Here is a 17,868-nt window from a genome sequence, read left to right on the forward strand (position 1 = left end):
GAAATCTGAGCTTTGAAAAAGCTTTATTGATTTTTAAACCAGCCATTTCTAATCTACTAACTGGATTAATCAAGTTGATTAAGACATTAGCAGAGTTTAGAAACTAGGAGAATCTATAAAATTAAGAATCAGTATCAGTCAGGTACACATGTAATTTCACACAACAGATAATACAAAATACGTTACCAGGAATGACTAATGAGGTAGAGTACAAGGCCAAAATTTTCCAAAACTGTGTGCCTTAAGTTAGAATGGGTAGCCTCCTAAATAAACGAGGCCTACTTGTCAGAGGTGGTAACAACATTCAGCTCCCTAAAGAAATCTCAGTGAAGTTTATGGGAAATGCAGGTGCTCAACATCTTTTAAAAAAATCAGGTCACATTTATTTAGGAGCCTAAATATGGATTTGGGAGCCCAACTTTAGGCAATGACATTCCTAATAAAAGATAAGAAAACAGATGCTTGCCGAGACAAAGAACAGCCAACGTAAAAATAGCCACATATGTAGGGGCTACCTAGCCTTCTGTTCTTAAAATGTTTCTAGGTTACCAAAAATGATCAGATCTGCAATTTTATTATAAAATTCAAAGTAACAAAAAACACTGTCACAGGCAGTTGATGACACAGAGTTAGGATGGAAATACTTTCTTTGCAGTGGGTGGAGGCAATTGTCTAGTCACTTCTATTGTTACAATCCTAGAATCTTGGGCCTGGTCTACATTACAAAATTAGGTCAATGTAAGTCCCCTTGTGTTGACCTAGTTGTGTGTTGACACTTAAATTAGTCTCCCCGGATGTAAGCCCTCCGTTAAACCAACACAAGAGCACCACTTCCTAAGCGCGAATGTACACACTGCATTACCTGTGACAACCCTAGCAGTCCTCGAGAAGCTGTCCCACAATGCCAGACACTGACAGCTCTGGTCACAATTGTGAACTCCACTGTCCAGAGGTCATGGAGAACAGAAGCCCCCAGTCCCCTCTTTAAAACCTTGCAAATTTTTGAAATGCCTTTTCCTGACTGTCCACCTGGGCAAGCCACCTAGGCAGCTCTCCGTCACGTGCAACTGCCTAGCTGAACGTGCTGGCTACACGCTCCAGACATGCTCTGGCTTAGAGTAGACGAGAGATATTGGATCTCCTGGGCCTGTGGGGAGAAGAGACTGTGCAAGCACAGCTATGGACCAGTTGTAGAAACATGGACATCTCTGAGGAGATTGCACAGGGGATGCAGAAGGGGATCAGCAGCAGTAACACATGAAAGTAAAAGAACTGTCACAGGCATATCAGAAGGCCAGGGAGGCCAACAACTGACCCAGTGCTGAGCTGCAGATCTCCCACTTGTACAAAGATCTGTATGCCAAACTTGCTGGAGACCCCACCCCCACCTCACACACCACTGAGGAGCCCGAGTCACAGAATCCTGCCATGAACAGTGAGGAGGTGCTGGAGGAGGAAGAGGACGGGGACATGGGGCAAAGGGGTCCAGATATGCTGGAAGCCGAGACCTGTTTGAGTCTCCATCGCACTCCACTTAATCCCATGATGCAGGGGAAGGAACCTCAGATAAGTGTGTAAATTTATTTTGCATTACAGTGAGGGAAGGACACAGCTATAGACTTTTCATTAATTGTACACCTGGAAGATCATAACAGAGTCTAACCAGCATGAAAATAGTGTCTCACTAATTTCTTAAAACTTTTGGAACATCTCAGTAAAGTAAAGTAGTGGATAAAAGAGAACGAGATCATATAATTTATTTAAGACTTCTCAAAAACCTTTGACCTTTATCTCACAAACAGGCTACTAAGGAAGGTAAGTAGTCATGGGGTAAAAGGCAGCATATTCTCATGGATCAAAAACTGGCTAGAAGATAGAAAAAAAGAAGGATTAAATAGTCAATTCTGACCAGGGCAAAATGTTACATCAGTTGCCTCAAGGTTCTGTTGTCAGTCCAGGGCTGTTTAATGTATTTATGAATGAGCTGGGGAGAGAGGCGAGTAGTGAGAAAGCAACATTTGCAGATGACAGTTACTCTGAGTAGTCAGGACCAATGAAGACTGTGAGGAACTTCAAGACCCAGAGTGAATGGGCAACACAATGACAAATGAAATTCAGCGTCAACAAATGAAAGCAATACACACTGGAGGGAAAAATTTAAAACTACTTGTACACCTTAGAAGGTTCTAAATTAATCAGGTAAATCTATCATATCAAGAAGAGGACCCAAGAGTCAGTGTAGATAGCTCAGTAAAGACCGCTACCCAATGCATAGTTGTGGTCAAAAAAGCAACAGTACATTAGAGCTTGCATAAGGAATGAAATCATGAATAATACAGAGAATATTATAATATACTTCAACAGTTCAGCCTCATCTGAAATACTATTTCATCTGAAAAAGGATATTGCAAAAGTAAAGGGATTTCAGAAAATGGCAACGAGAATGATCAAGGGCCTGGAAAAACTCTCATATGAAGTAAGATTGAAAAGATTGGGATTGTTTACATTATAAAAGAGATGACTAAGAGGGGACATAAGAGTTTATAGAAGGTAGATACCTAACTTTGTTCCCTTTGTCTCATAACAAGGGGCATTCAATTAAATTAAAAAGGCGGAAAATTCAAAACCAATAAAAATACTTTTTATATAACACAAAATTGTGGAACTCACTGCCACATTAAGTATCTGAGGCCAAGAATTTAAAGATTAAAATAGAAATTGTATATTTGTATTGATGAAGAGTAATTCACCACAACAAAAAGTTTGTGAAGGGGGGATATCAAACCTCGTACTTCAGTGTTTAAGCCTCTCTCTATTGGGGATCAGGCTGAGACCTAATGTGGGGGATAGATCTGCGTACTGCTGGGTTCTAATACCTTCCTCTGAAGCAAATGGTGCTGCCCACTATTAAGAGTCTAGACTAGACAGGCCTCATGTCTGATCCAACAAGGCAATTCCTATGTTCTTCCCATTTTGGGGGATCATATTAGAGACAAAAGGGAGAAGTATAAGGGGGACAACAGAGGGAAAAGAGGAGGTGGGGGGGGGAAGAGGACTGAATATTAGTCAGCTTTTAAACCTCTAAAAATAAAAAAGTTCCATTTCCCCATGAAGTCAGTGATAGCATGGAAATTCACCTAACCACATACCACCACCCCAAATTTAAAAGCCTAATTGGGCATTCCTACAAGACCATAATTCCTTTTTTGAACTAAAAAGTGAACACTAGTGCAATTTTTAAAAACCCTTATGGCCAGCTGTTGGCATTGTTGATATTATAAATGTGAATTAGGCTGTATTTTTAAGTGCTAGTTGACTGTGGTTCTGACCCTGCCTTCAATCCTTCAAACACACAGAATAGATGGTTTTAGGTTCTTGGGCTCACAATATCAGTGCTGCAAAATTCTAGAGATTCCGTTACATCGAAGGTCTAAAATAAAGTAATGAAGCACAACTGTTAATTAAGGCAGCACTATTTACTGAACAGAAATACACTACTGGTCTGAAAACTATTTTTTGACTACCACAGATGCACCACATTTTCCTGTCTCTCTAATATGCTAGATGAATGTCTTAAGTCTCAGTCTAGTAATTCAGAGTTGATATGTTTTGTACAGGAAGGGGTCAGATGCCCAATACAGAAGCAGTCCTAACCAAAAGGCAAGTTAGGTTCTGAGTGCAAAACAACTAGATCACACTTCACTAATCTGAAGACCAGGCAAACAACAACAGTAGTAAATGAGACACTCCAAAGCTATGTTTGAGGCAAAATTATATCATTGTATTTGTAAAAAAAACCTATATATTTAAGATATAAACTAATGCTCACTGTTAAAGTTCTTTCAAATATTGTAGTGCTGGGCCATTAGTACTGTAATGGTTATGAAAATAGAGAAAATATGAATTCTCAAGCTCTGTTTAATAAAGAATTAAAAATTGTAAAGGACAACTTAAATAGTTACAACTCCAGCATTTTGATAATTATGAATGTTAAATTTTAGCAGCTAGAAAGCTACAATGCTCAAGAAAAACCTTGTACATTTCAAAAAATATTAATTTGATTTAGATATCTTTCATATTATTAACACTTTAATTTTGCAAATTTATATTTTATATACATTATCTCAAATAGTTTACAAGATTAAACAATTACACAGTTAATACCTCGCTATTATTTAAAAAGGTACAAGCCCTATTTGCTGTCCTCCGACATAAGAGGAGATGATGGAGGAGTCCATGAGGCTTAAAGACAGAGGGGCTGTCTCTGATGGCTGAAACAGCAAAAATCTCATACCAACAGTAGCAAGAATGTGGAAGGGATAGAGATAAGCAAAGGAAGGGAGTATGTAGAGGTACGGTTCCTCAAATAGAGTGGAGCAAAATTGATTTTAAACACATCCTGAAATGAATGTTGATCTCATGGAGCAATTTAAACATAATCCTTTATATATGTGAAAAGGTAGCCAGGGCAGTAGGATTACAGAAATGTTAAAATTGGGGGGTAGGGGAAAGAGAACTTTAGAGGCCAGAGAAAAGGAAGGAAGGGAGATGAAAGCGTGGTTGAGGATTTCAGTAGAGTCAAGGTAAGTGACAGCCAGGCAATCACTACAGAGATAGACAGATCTGCATGTGCAGGAGATATGGGATGTGAGTTCATTATAAAGTATGGTATTAGGAGCAAATATAGTCTATGGTCATGTGCTGAATGGGCGTCTCTTGCTTAAGTGACACACTTAAGATAAATTTAGTTTAAATAATCCTAGAAGTTTACTTGGGTAGGACTAGCACAGGTAATTTAAAAAAATTATGTCCAACTGAATATCAGCAGCATTAAAATGGTAGCTAAGGTGAAAGTTCAAGATAAGGGAAAATGTAGCTAGAAATGGCTTTTCTTTTATACTTACATTATACAATGTAACTTTCTATCTAAAGACGACATCAAATATAAATTCTACAAAATTCAGTTTACATTTAAAAAAAATGAATACTTTAACATGAAAGATAGTCACACAGAACTATACCTGTACTATTTGGTGTTGGAATCTGATGGTTTCCTAGTGATGTTACTACAGGCCCAACTGCCAAGGACGAAGGTCGCTGCTCTGATTTCAACAACTGAGCAGGCTCTAGAAGGTATTTCAATATATAAAAAGAAAACAAACACATATAAGCAACAGATCCCTGCTTTGGTACGGAAGGAAACCCCTAGTAGTTTTACAATACCTTTGATAGCCATGATATAGACAATTGTTGCCATTCTTCAAAAGAGAAATATATGATTATTTCCTTCTTTGCTATTCATCTTTCCTATTTATCAATCCATGAAGCTGGTTAGAAAGTCTTACTCCCCCCCAGCCAAAAAAAAAACCCCTTTATAATTTCTGGTTTATATATTTTCATATTATATTGTTCCTGCAATACAATGTATCCACATAGGGGACATAGTAAGGGGACTGCCATAGGGAAAAGGAGTAAAGAAGAAAGGAATATACAGAAGGAAGTTAACTCTCTAATCGATAGCAAAGCGTTCCCTGCAAACTTTTAAAAAATTGAGATGTATAGTCAAAAAAGATTTTTTTTTTGGAACTGAAATGAACAAAGCCAAAGATAAAGATCAGTGAAAAAGACAACCAAAAATATTCATTTTTATTAAAGAGTCATAAAGTGCCATAAAAAGAACAGGAGTACTTAAAGTGCCATAGTTACATGGACTACATAACCCAGTTCACAAGCCTGAAGATGTATGCAGATGATAGAACCCATTAAAAAATAAGCCCTCATCCTTTTTGCAATTGTATACAGTTTTCATTCATTCATAGCAAATATGCTACAAAGAACAAGACAGTAGCTTAAACCAGCTAAATGTAAAAACCACATGAATATTTTTACTGAACCATCTGTCTGTGTACTGTACCTGGAGGTAAGACAGTCTGGGTGGGCATTGTAGTGATCACTGTAGGTTCCAAAGGACTAGGCTGATATACTGCATCAACAGGGTTAATAGTACTCTGAAAAAAAGAAATAAATTAAAGCTTTTTTTTTTTTTTTAATATATACACTAAAATGTGTTCCATGTATGAAGATGCCTGAATGCAAGACAGCGAAGTCCTGAGAGAGACTTGACATACAAATTAACAGTTGAAGACATGAATTATTTTGCAAGTGTTAATACTTTTTATAAAGAATACTTAATTAAAATATACTAAACTCAACTTGATGTAAACCTGAATTCTCCTGTAAAGAAGTCTAGTTTCCCAGCTTCAGTTTCTACAATTCCCTGCAACTCCCATTAATGGCCATTGTGTGCACAGAGGAGGAAGTGAGCCTAATTTTTCAGCAAGACCATCAGATATGTAAACTATCATTTAGAAAACAAAACATTGTCCAGACTGCACTAAGGAACTACATAAAACTGTAAAATCACCACCACATTATTGGGCATACCTTTGACAAAAAGCATTTTTCATGGATTTACAGTATTCATCTCAACACAGGCACTCTGAACCCAACCCAACTTCCATTAAAGTCAATGGGAATCTATTAACTTCAGTAGATACTGGATCAGGTCCTAGCAGAACAAGCATCTTAGAAATGTACAATGCAAGGGCCTTTGAGCCAAACAACTTGTATGATTGTTCCTCACTTCACTGTTCTAATATTTTGTTATATAATATACCTATGGCTCCCTGCCTCTTTACATGCAAATGTCTAAGACTGCTATATTTAGGCTTGGAAGGATTGGCTTTTTATTGGTAAATATCGGTAAACATCAATCTTACTGTACACACATAAACCAATGAAAAAATATTTCTATCGATAACAAATTTAGAGATAGAAAAAGAAAAATGCTGCTTGAGAACTTAGAGTCAAAATCCAGTGATTTAAACTTTTGAATTAGGATGGTTACAAATGGACCAGTGAATAGTAAAAACAGGTTTATTTTCCGGATTTAAGGATATTTACTTTGTGTATTTTGACATGTGATATTGACAATTTGTGTTTTAGTAGTTTTAAAAGCTTTACTTTTTGAATTTCATTGTCTACTGTCAAATATTTATCTGACAATTTCCTGCAACTGTAAACACTTTTTAATCTAATTAAATTTTCAAAGAATACTTAACTTTGATATCCTCAAAATTATAAAAAAAACATAAAATTGAATTCTGCCAAGTCTAGCTATATTCGTTTTTGTTATTAACTAGGTATGTAAAGGTAGATCCTGTCCCTACCTCAAATATTTTGCTATTTAAGGTCATGCAGATTTTATACCCAAGAACTCTGCATGGATGTGCTAGAAAATCCTGATGCCAGACTGGGGCATAACTAAACAAGGACTAGGGATAGGAGCCAATATGAGATTTTATCCGTTGCTATTTTTCTTGCTTATATATGTTTTTCATCCTTCCTTATTCACCTTTATTAATTCTCTGTCTCTCTTAAAAATCTACACTTACTTTCTCTCATTTATCTAAGTCCAGCTTTACCTTTAACCCTGCTCTATTTTCAGACCATTTTCATGGTCCGTTGTGGTTGTTGTGTTTTGTTTTTACAAATGCCCTATTTAAAAAGATAGATGTTTAAAAAAATAAACTACACCTCTACCCCGATATAATGCCACCTGATATAACACGGGTTCGCATACAACGTGGTAAAGCAGCGCTCCGGCAGATCAGCGTGTCAGCTCCCAGCTACAGCGCTCCGCTTCCCACCGCCAGTGAGTGTGGGGAGGTTGGGGAAAGGACGTCTCCCCATACTCACCTTCAGCGGGAAGTGGAGCGCCGCAGCTGGGAGCTGGCAGAGTGGAGCAGGCTGGGGCAGCTCTGCTTCCGCCGGCGAGTGCAGGACCTTTCCCCAACCCCCCCCCCCCAGCGACACGGCTGGGGCAAGGAAAGCCGAGCGGGCTGGGGCCACGGCGCTCCACTTCCCACCGCGGGTGTGTACGGGGGGGGGCCATTTCCCAAACCTCCCCGCACTCAACGGCAGCGGTGGAAGCGGAGCAGCCCTGCCCCAGCCCGCTCCACTCCACCAGCTCCCAGCCGCAGCGCTCCGCTTCCCACCGCCGCTGAGTACGGGGGGGGTGTCCTTTCCCCAACCTCCCCGACTCACCGGCAGTGGGAAGCGGAGCGCCGCGGCTGGGAGCTGGCGGAGTGAAGTGGGCTGGGGCCAGGCTGCTTCGCTTCCCGCCCCTGCCGGTTACTGCCTGTCAGGGGGGTGGGGGGGTGTGTGGATAGGGGTCAGGGCAGTCAGAGGACAGGGGGGGTTGGGTAGGGGGTGGGGTCCTGGGGGTCTCTGGAAGGGGCAGTCAGGGGACAAGGAGCAGGGGGGTCAAAGTAAGTTCAATATAACGCGGTCTCACCTATAGCGTGGTAAGATTTTTTTTGGCTCCAGAGGACCGTGTTATATCACGGTAGAGGTGTACTGCCTATGCTCATTACTTTAGCCTATTACTTCACTCCCCTTTATGTTTAGGGACCTTCACGTTTTGATGCAGGCTAAATGTAGTAATAGCCTCCCCCTCTTCCCTTTTCCTTATCTAGTGGTAAAAGAGTTCAATGAGTATTAGTTATGTTAGGTGGCAGTGGACTACTGAAGATAGCAAAGTTATTCATATTCAGTTATTTGCCTGGCTCAGATTGAAGCTGCTCTCCTCCTCCTAATGTTCAGAAATCTGCAGCTTCCTAAGGTTCTGAGAAATTTGCTTCTCTACAGTTAGTGCTGATGTAACACAGGACCAGTTTATATGTGATAGTTAAGAATCCATTACTACTTTTGTTTAGAGTTCCCTCAGTTCCCTCTTTGCATTAGGGATACAAAACTATCATTCCTTGAACAGTTTTAAAAATTAATATAACAAGACCTTCTGGGTACGTTTACACTGCAGTTAGACACCCACAACTGGCCTGTGCCAGCTGACCAAGCCTTGTGGGGCTTGGGCTGCAGGTCTAATTAACTGCATATAGACATTCCAGCTCGGGCTGCAGCCTGAGGTCTGGGACCTTCCCACCTCACAGGGTCCTAGAGCCTAGGCTCAAGCTCAAGACCAGATGTGTAAACATCTCCACGGCATAGACATACCCTCTGTGTACATAGGACTTCACTGGCAATGCATTTGGCTGTAATGTCAGAAAACAAAAAGCAAACATCTAGTTTTCAACATTTTTTTTAATCTTTCCTCTTCCTCTCATTCAACTTACTTTCCAATTTCTATATGGAAATCAGTAGCATCAATAAAACATATTTCTCCCCTTTCAACAGGCTAAATCTAAATTCAAACCTCATGTTAGAACCTTTAAGAAGCTGTAGCACTAGAGTAGAAAAATTAACCCAGTACCTTCAGTGTGTTTCCTAACTATGAAAGAACTACTGAACATTATCAGTAGCAAATTTTTAAAGTGAATGCTTTGACTGTCACACAGGCTCCCCACCCCAAGTAGCAAATTAACTGTCTATTTCCAGGACTGCACACCTGTAAATTTTCATTAATTATTCTGCTCCCCCCCAAGAAACCGTATCACAGAACTGAGTATTTGACAGCTCAGCAACAAACATGGCCCACTGGATTGGAATTTTTCTATTAGAACACAAAATTTCCATATAGGCTGACAATTTGGGTCACATGCCAGCCCCATCTGTTTTTAAACAGGTAAGATATTAAAACACAGTAACTAAGGTTTGTAACAGAAAGCCTTAATCTGAGCAAAGAAGGTACTACTATGCCACTATAACGCAAAAGTAGTTCTTAATAAAAGTCTTAGTGTTCATAAGACAATGCCTTATGTAGACATTGCTAAAAAACTTCCATAACTAGGCAGAAGATAGAAGCTTTCAAAATGAATGATAAAAAAGTGCACTGACAGTAGTTTGTGTTAGGTTTTGGTGGAATACCCATTATGAAGCCATTTATGGGGGGTTAAATAGATTTTTGAAATTACATTAGGCTGAAAGTTCCTCTTCAACAGGTCACACCAGTTGCACATACGATTAAATGCAGAAGTATTATCAGTAATATATTTGTATATTATACACATATTTTAAAGAATCAGAAGTATTTTTACCACAGAATGTTCCAAACAGAAAACTGCATTCAGCCTATAACTAGGGATTTTTAACTTCTCAATTTGAGTTACTCATCCTGAATTTCTACTGTTTCACATAGTTGTTTAGAAGTCTGAGATCTTATGTTGGTCTCCATCAAAGATGATCAACATACAATTAAATTCCACCATGTGTGTTATTTCAGGCACACTTAAATCTACTCCTCTACCATGGTTACTGGCTGTCTGCAATATTGCTCTGCCCAGTGATCGCAGAGAGGAAAGCATAGCAAAGCTCATGACAAAACTGCATGATATGCCACATCTGCCATTAATTAAATACTTGCTTAATCAACTACATGGTCATCGGCCCTCACATTGCCCGTAGTGGATAAGTTTACCGGGTGAGGGATTTACGGTAGAGGACACGTGGTGAGCTTCATGGTCCGCAGAGAAAGTGATGAATAAATTATCTTGTCTCAGACCCCACTCAATGTCAACCCGGGTTTGATTTACTGCGAAGGCAATGGAGCTTTCTGAACTGGTTTCGTACCAGACGTGGAATTTGTGCTACAGCATAATTTCGGTGGCATTTTAGAAACAATCCACTATGTCAATGTGGACAGCCACAAATCATGACACACGGCTATTACTACAACCTCAGTCTATAAACAAGTTGTTGATGCCTCTACACTATACCTATGTTGGGGATTTTAGCCAGTGGAAATGCTTACAGACCCACTGTCCACATCTCCAAACCCTCCCAAGTACTGCAGAGAGAGTGCTGCTATATGATATTGTTGCATGTCCTCTCTCCTCCATCCCACATAGCAGAACTGTTCTGCTACATTTAGAGCAATATCCCTCCCATGGAGATAGGAAAGATAATTTCCTATGTATATGTATATATTTAATGTTATATTTACAACAAGCATTAAACAAAGTCTGCATTTACACTCACTCCAAAGTTCAAATAGACACTTGTCCATGTAAGAAAAACATTATACAACTGACACCCTTTTAGCACCCTCAGATGCACAAAAAACTGAGTGGGCATAAAAGCTGGTCTACCCTCTCACCCCCAGAGAAGGTCTCTCCACATTGGAGAGGGAGCGTGAGCAAGCCTGCTTTGCTTTACACCGGACCTGTAGAAGGGAGCCTCAAGCTCCTGTGGAATCAATTCGGCACCTTTTGCTAGCACTAAATTCTCAAAGTTTAAAGGAAAAACTAATTTCACCTTCAGATCTAGATCTGCATGATAAACATTTGCTTTCACAATTAGAATAACCCATTTTGTTGGACTGCATCTGCTCTTTATTGTCATGAGATCAAGTTCCCAAAAAAGGTTCAAAGTTCTGATGAGCTCATATATAAACACATTTCCAGATCTCAAGCATGTTGACAAGGGCTGGTCTCTACAGTTTTTGAAAGTGCTACGTTTAGAAGAAAAATATAAAACTGCATAAGTTCTACAGCTTGTGTTGATGTCTACTTGAGAGATTGCCTCTCCCCATGCCAAGTCATGCCCTGGCAGATGGGGTGTTCTTTGTGAGGGTCCCTTGGCTCTGGAATTCACTTCCCACTTTGGCTTAAATAGCTTGAGTTTTTAAGCCTTCAGGACACACTACAATTTGATAAGGCTCTTGGGGATGGCTGAAGGGAGGGGCTCTAGGTGGAGTGGAATGATATATACTTTGCTACTTACTTATGACTGGTATGTTAAACTTTTCTTGTTGAACTATGCTGTTCAGCAATATTCCTATTGCTTAGAAGCATAACTTTTGTCATGATGCCTCAAGCTTGTGCACATCATTTTTACATGTTGAACAGAAATACACATTATATCAAGAGTAGAATCCATGGCAGGAACAGACTAAGGGATCAGAAATTACATTGTCAATGGTAACGAAAAGAACATCCAGTTTTTAGGAAATTAAGTTCTAGAGCAACCAGTCCTCTATCAATACAGATGTGATTCATACTCAAACAATGACAAACACAGAAAGAGGAAATAGAAGTCATGAAGGACTGAAAACAAAGATAAAGGAGAGAAGTTATATTAAAAATGAGATGGCTTGAAGCAGACTTAATAACAATCTTTTTTTCATTTCTGTGTGTCAGATGCAAAATACCGTATCGAACACCACCCCACTTATAGCATGTGGGCAACAAAATGTACTCTATTTATAAAGTATGTCAGATTCAACATAATACGCTTATTTCTATCCCAACCATTTCCCCTTGCATCTAGTTCACATGCAGATTTTAATTTGTTTAAGTAAGTTAAAATAAACAAGGATACATTCACAATACGGTCACTTAAAAAGATAAGTAGAAAACCTGGAAAATATTTTTCCTAATGGTAATGATAGATGGCCAACTGCAGAAGCTAAAGTTTCAACAGATAAAAAAAGAAAAAAAAACAACTGAAGCAGTGAATAAGAGAAAGAAGGAAGTTTGTTGTAAATGAGTGGAAATTCAGGTCTCTGTTCACATGTTCTGCAGAAATAAAGGGAGATAACATTAGATTTAAACTTACTATAAGTCCATCTGCGTGCTTCTCCTCATTACTTTGGTCCTTAAGGAAAAATGTTAAAAATATTAACATATCAAACTTTTATAGTTAATCAGTTATGTATTGTGGCAACTATACATATTGTATGTTTCTCTTAGGGATGGTTCAACCTGTTTTTAAAAACCTGAAGTGACTTTTGAAATTAGGACTTAGAAGCGTTTGAAAATCTTAGCTATCACAAGTAAAATACATCATAGTAGTTGCCAGCAGGCTTTTAGCATGGCTTCCCTTACTAGCGCAGGTGAAACTTTTTGCCTAAGTCTATAATATAAACATGAGTCTCAGGAAAAAAAAAAAATCCTGTCCTCACAATCAGGGGAATCACACTAACAACAGCCAAACAAACACCATTGTAGCTTGCAGTTCTGCTCCGTATGTGGGTAGGATTTACCAAAATTTCCTAGCAATAAGTACTGTAATATCAGCCAGCACAAACAGCTAAATTTAGTTTTAACTTTTTAATGTATTGTAAGTCATAGTTTTATTTAGTATAAACCTAAAGAGGCATTTGCAGAAGATTTCCCCAAATTTCCAGTTGTCAGAGTTATGGACAACAAAAAGAGCTAAATTGGCAAACAAGGTCTGCTATAAATCATATAGAAAAATACAAGAAAAGGCAGCAGTTATATTTACACATTTAAAGAGCATTCAAATAGCTAAAGTGACAATATTGTACTTTTCATGAGCTATTTATAGATTAAGTAATAGGGTGCCTTGATTTCAATATCTGACATTTGGCAATCTCTTACATACTGTTTTTACATACTTAATGATGGGATATTAAGGGCCATGAGTTTCCATTGGGTTTTAATTTAAAAAGAAAAACAAACAAACAAAAAGAAAAAACAAACCTCACCCAGTTCATATGAGTCATTCCTTTGACACAAGAGATTGTTCAGTTTGCTGTTGCCATCTCTTAACATTATGTTTATAAGGAAATAAAATACATAGGATAATCTACATCTCAATAAAACAGCATAGCCAATACCATTAAATGGAGGGGAAAAGATCCTATGAGGCTCGACAAAAAACAATAAAAAAAAAAAAAAAAAAAAAAAAAAAGGGGGGGGGGGGGAAATGCAGGGAGGGAAAAATAAAATGAAAAGGAGAGGCTACTCACCTTGTGCAGTAACTGCAGTTCTTCGAGATGTGTGTCCCTGTCAGTGTTCCACTTTTGATGTGCATGTGCCCTTGTGCCTTTGATCGGAGATTTTTGATAGCAGTGCCCATTCTGTACGCACATGTGCCCTACACATCTTCATGCCCTGTTCTGAGGCTATCTAGGGCTGGGTGGGCAAGCCACCTTCCGTTCCTTCTCTACCGCAAAGTCCATAGAGGCAGCTCCAAAGCACAGGAGGAGGGCGGGTAGTGGAGAACCCACAGGGATACATCTCTCTAAGAATTCCAGTTACTGGGCAAGGTGAGTAACCTCTCCTCCTTCAAGTAGTGTCCTTGTGGGTGGCTCCACTTTAGGTGATTCCCTAGCAGTAATACTTTAAGGAGGTGGGAGTTTTGGAACAGAGTCAATTATTGAAGAAAGAAATGCAATGCCTACTGCCACGTCTGATCTTGCAGTGTGAATTAGGGCACAGCAGTCAGAAAAAGTGTGCACAGAGAACCATGTTACAACCCTGCAGGTTTCAGCAACAGTAACATCTGAGCAGAGCTACTGAAATAGACTGTGATCTAGTAGTGTGCAGTCAATCTTAAGGGAGGTGTAACCTCAGTGAAACCGTAACAGGCAATAATACATACAGAGATCCCTTTAGGAAGTCTCTGAGTAGAGACAGGTGCTCCCTTGTACCTAACTACAATAGAAACAAGGAGTCTAGGGGTCTTAGTGAATGGCCAAGTCCAGTCCCAGTAAAAGCTAACACCCTCTTAACATCTAGTCTATGAAAAGCAGACTCTGGTGTAGACTGATGCGGCTTAGGAAAAAACCTGGAAGGTGAATAGTTTGTTTGATATGATTCAGAGGACATCTTAGGTAAGAACTTTGGATGAGGTCATAAAGATACCTTCTTGGATAACAAAGTAAAGAAAGGATCTGCCACTACAGCCTTCATCTCTCCAACCCTTCAAGTAGAAGTGATAGTCACCAAGAAGGCTGTCTTCATAGATATATGCAAGTTGAGCAGGAACTCAGGGCCGTTCGCCCATGCAGCCCTATATAGCCTTGGTACAGGGCACAAGGATATGTAGGGCGCATGTTGGGGCAGAACAGGCACTGCTACCAAAAAATCTGCAATCAAAGGCACAGGGGCACATGCATACCTGAAGTGAAGCACCCACACTGACACTACTCGAAGAAAAAGTCTAACTACTGAGTCTAAAAAAAAAAGTGTCTAGCTACTGAGAGCTGGTATGCTTAGTTTAATAAAAGCATAATATTTGCTTTCCTCATACGAGTGTAGTTATATTATATATCATTGCTCGAACACAAGATATGTAGATCCATTACACATGTGCAAGACCAAAGTGGGGCAATTTCAGTTGTTATTTATACAGAGGGCTCTTCAATCTAGCAGAGAAAGGTATAACACGATCAAGTGGCTGGAAGTTGAAGCTAGACAAATTCAGATTAAAAATAAGGGGTAAATATATATATATATAATTTATATATATATATTTTTGAGGGTAAGAGTAATTAACCACTGGAACAATTTACAGGGGGTCATGGTGGATTCTCCATCACTGGCAATTTCTAAATCAAGATTGGATGTTTTTCTAAAAGATCTGCTCTAGGAATTATTTTGGGGGAATTCTATGGCCTGTGCTATACAGGAGATCAGAGAAGATGATAACAGGGCTCCTTTCTGGCCTTGGCCTATGAATCTACAAAAAGAAATTAGCCAGATTTTGCCGCTGTGGCTTTGGAAAGAGAATAATGCTGGAATCTCAAATGTCTATAGACTAGAGAACTAAATGGAAGCATAATAGTGACATCAATAAGCAGTTTCAGGGCTACCAGTTCAGACACAAGGCCATAAACTGGCTTTAAGTAAAGGATAAGAACATAAGAATGGCCATATCCGTCAAACCAATGCTCCATCTAGTTCAGTAACCTGTCTCTCAACAGCAGACAGTGCCAGATGCTTCAGAGGGAATGCACAGAGAAGGACAATTATTGAGTGATCCCATCCCATTATCCTGTCCCATCTTCTGGCAGGTAGAGGTTTTGGGACACCGGAAGGATGGGGTTGTGTCCCTGACCATCTTGGTTAATAGTCATTAATGGACCTAGCCTCAATATGCAATGCAATTGACCGTTGTATAAAAATCCCAGTGCTATGAACAGACTCATTGCTAACGTTTGCATCAGAAATTAAACCAATTCAAGAAAAGAAGATCTATGTAGCTTTCCAAAGGATTCAGAAGTACTGTGCAGCCACAAACTATATGGACATGTGAAGGGCGTTTAAGATGGTGGAGGCAGGAATTAAAATGGTGAGGGAGGACTTGTAGGGAAATAGGATATTTTCTCTATGTTCAATTAACTTTTCCCAGTTTGTGTATAAAACAAACATTAAAAGAAAACTTACCTCTGAATTATTTATAAAAGTCATAAATGAGTGTAAAAAAAAGAGTACATGCTGGCAAAACTCAAAATCTACAGTAATTCTCTCTCTCTCTTTTTTTTTTTATTAAAGTGAGCACCATCTAGTTCAGGGGTCGGCAACCTTTCAGAAGCGGTGTGCCGAGTCTTCATTTATTCACTCTAATTTAAGGTTTTGCGTGCCAGTAATACATTTTAATGTTTTTAGAAGGTCTCTTTCTATAAGTCTATAATATATAACTAAACTATTGTTGTTATGTAAAGTAAATAAGGTTTTTAAAATTTTTAAGAAGCTTAATTTAAAATTAAATTAAAATGCAGAGCCCCCTAGACCGGTGTCCAGGACCTGGGCAGTATGAGTGCCACTGAAAATCAGCTAGCGTGCCACTTGCAGCACGTGTGCCATAGGTTGCCTACCCCTGATCTAGTTACTGATGCTAAAGGAAGGACTTGAGGGAACACTGGTCCAATTCAGTAAAGGCAAATACTACATTTGTAAGCTCATTGGGGCACAAACTGTGTTGAACTCTATACCTGTACAGCACTTAGAACAACAGAGCCCCAATCATGATGAGGGTGCTACTACTTCAGGCTTTTCCAGTGCCAAGAAACCACTTACTAGAACAAATGTTTTTATCGGTATCAGTTGAAGATTATAGGCCATATTTGTCCTCCTTCCCCATAACCCACCCTGGTCATGAGAGAGATCTGGAAATTTTATATTTAACAGGGACAAAGAGCCAATTCAGTCAGTTGTGACAGACTTTGAAGAAGGTTGTGTTTCAATGCCTCCTAGGGAGAATCTGCATTAGGAAACATTGCCCATTTTAGCAGCTACAGTGCTGCTGCACTTATGCTATAATTTTCACTGTAAATAGCACAAGCCAGGCTTAGATGTTCATCACGACGTCAGCTAACTCTGAACAGGATTAGATGACATGGTGCTAATTATGCCTGTGCATGGTCTACACTAGACCTTACACCATTGTCAGCAATGGTACAGCTACAGAGGGATGAAAACCAGGTACAAAATTTTGTATGTACTGAACCTATGTGACAATAGCGAACTACCTTAAATTATGCTTTAACAATTTTAGCACACAATATTTAGTTTTTAAACTTAAGACCAGAAGGGGACATGGAACACTGTTTCTCCAACAGACACCTTAACACTAAGAGCTTACATTTCTTCATAAGGAAACAGGGAAGTCAAGATTTGGACTAAATTTAATCTACAAATAAACCCCCCAAGGAATAGGCTTTTCTAACTCCAGGTTTACACGGAACAAATTTTACATAGCCTTTGAGACAATAACTATAAATCCAATCTGAACTGTAACAATATTTTTAAATACACAGAAGTTACATAAATTTGATTTTGTAACTTTTAAAATATTGTTATTCCATATAAACATGGCAGCTAATGCAATTTTCCCCCCTACCAATTTAACAGTTTTCCTAAAATTAGTTCGACTGTAATTTGTCTGGTTAGCAATTAAGGACATTCTCGCTTTATCTCCTCTAGGACAGAAATAAAAGCTGTTCATACATTATCCTTGAAAATGATTTGGGAACAAAAGTTAAGACGACAGTTGAGCATACTGAATTTCACACAAATCCTGAACTGACCCTAAATACAGAGGGATCTGATCCTGCGAGGTTCCAAGTGCTCCCAATTCCCAATAGCATCAACACATCACAGG

At 39.1% G+C, this 17,868-nt stretch overlaps 1 protein-coding gene across 2 annotated transcripts in view; it reads right to left on the reverse strand.

Annotated features, from left to right (window-relative positions):
• The window catches only part of LOC113405124 (oxysterol-binding protein-related protein 9), a 114,690-nt gene that overhangs the window by 10,137 nt on the left and 86,685 nt on the right, over positions 1–17,868 (reverse strand). The window contains exons 11-13 of one of the 2 annotated variants that reach the window (XM_026651800.1): positions 12,574–12,612; positions 5,915–6,008; positions 5,022–5,126 (exon numbers count right to left, since the gene is read on the reverse strand). In XM_026651800.1, coding sequence (XP_026507585.1) covers positions 5,022–5,126; positions 5,915–6,008; positions 12,574–12,612 — 238 coding nt within the window. The remainder of the gene's footprint in view (positions 1–5,021; positions 5,127–5,914; positions 6,009–12,573; positions 12,613–17,868) is intronic. The other variant, XM_026651801.1, reaches the window with a different exon arrangement.

Source organism: Terrapene carolina, unplaced genomic scaffold (genome assembly GCF_002925995.2).
Source record: "Terrapene carolina triunguis isolate 2854851 unplaced genomic scaffold, T_m_triunguis-2.0 Scaffold103, whole genome shotgun sequence".
Taxonomy (NCBI): Eukaryota; Metazoa; Chordata; order Testudines; family Emydidae; genus Terrapene; species Terrapene triunguis.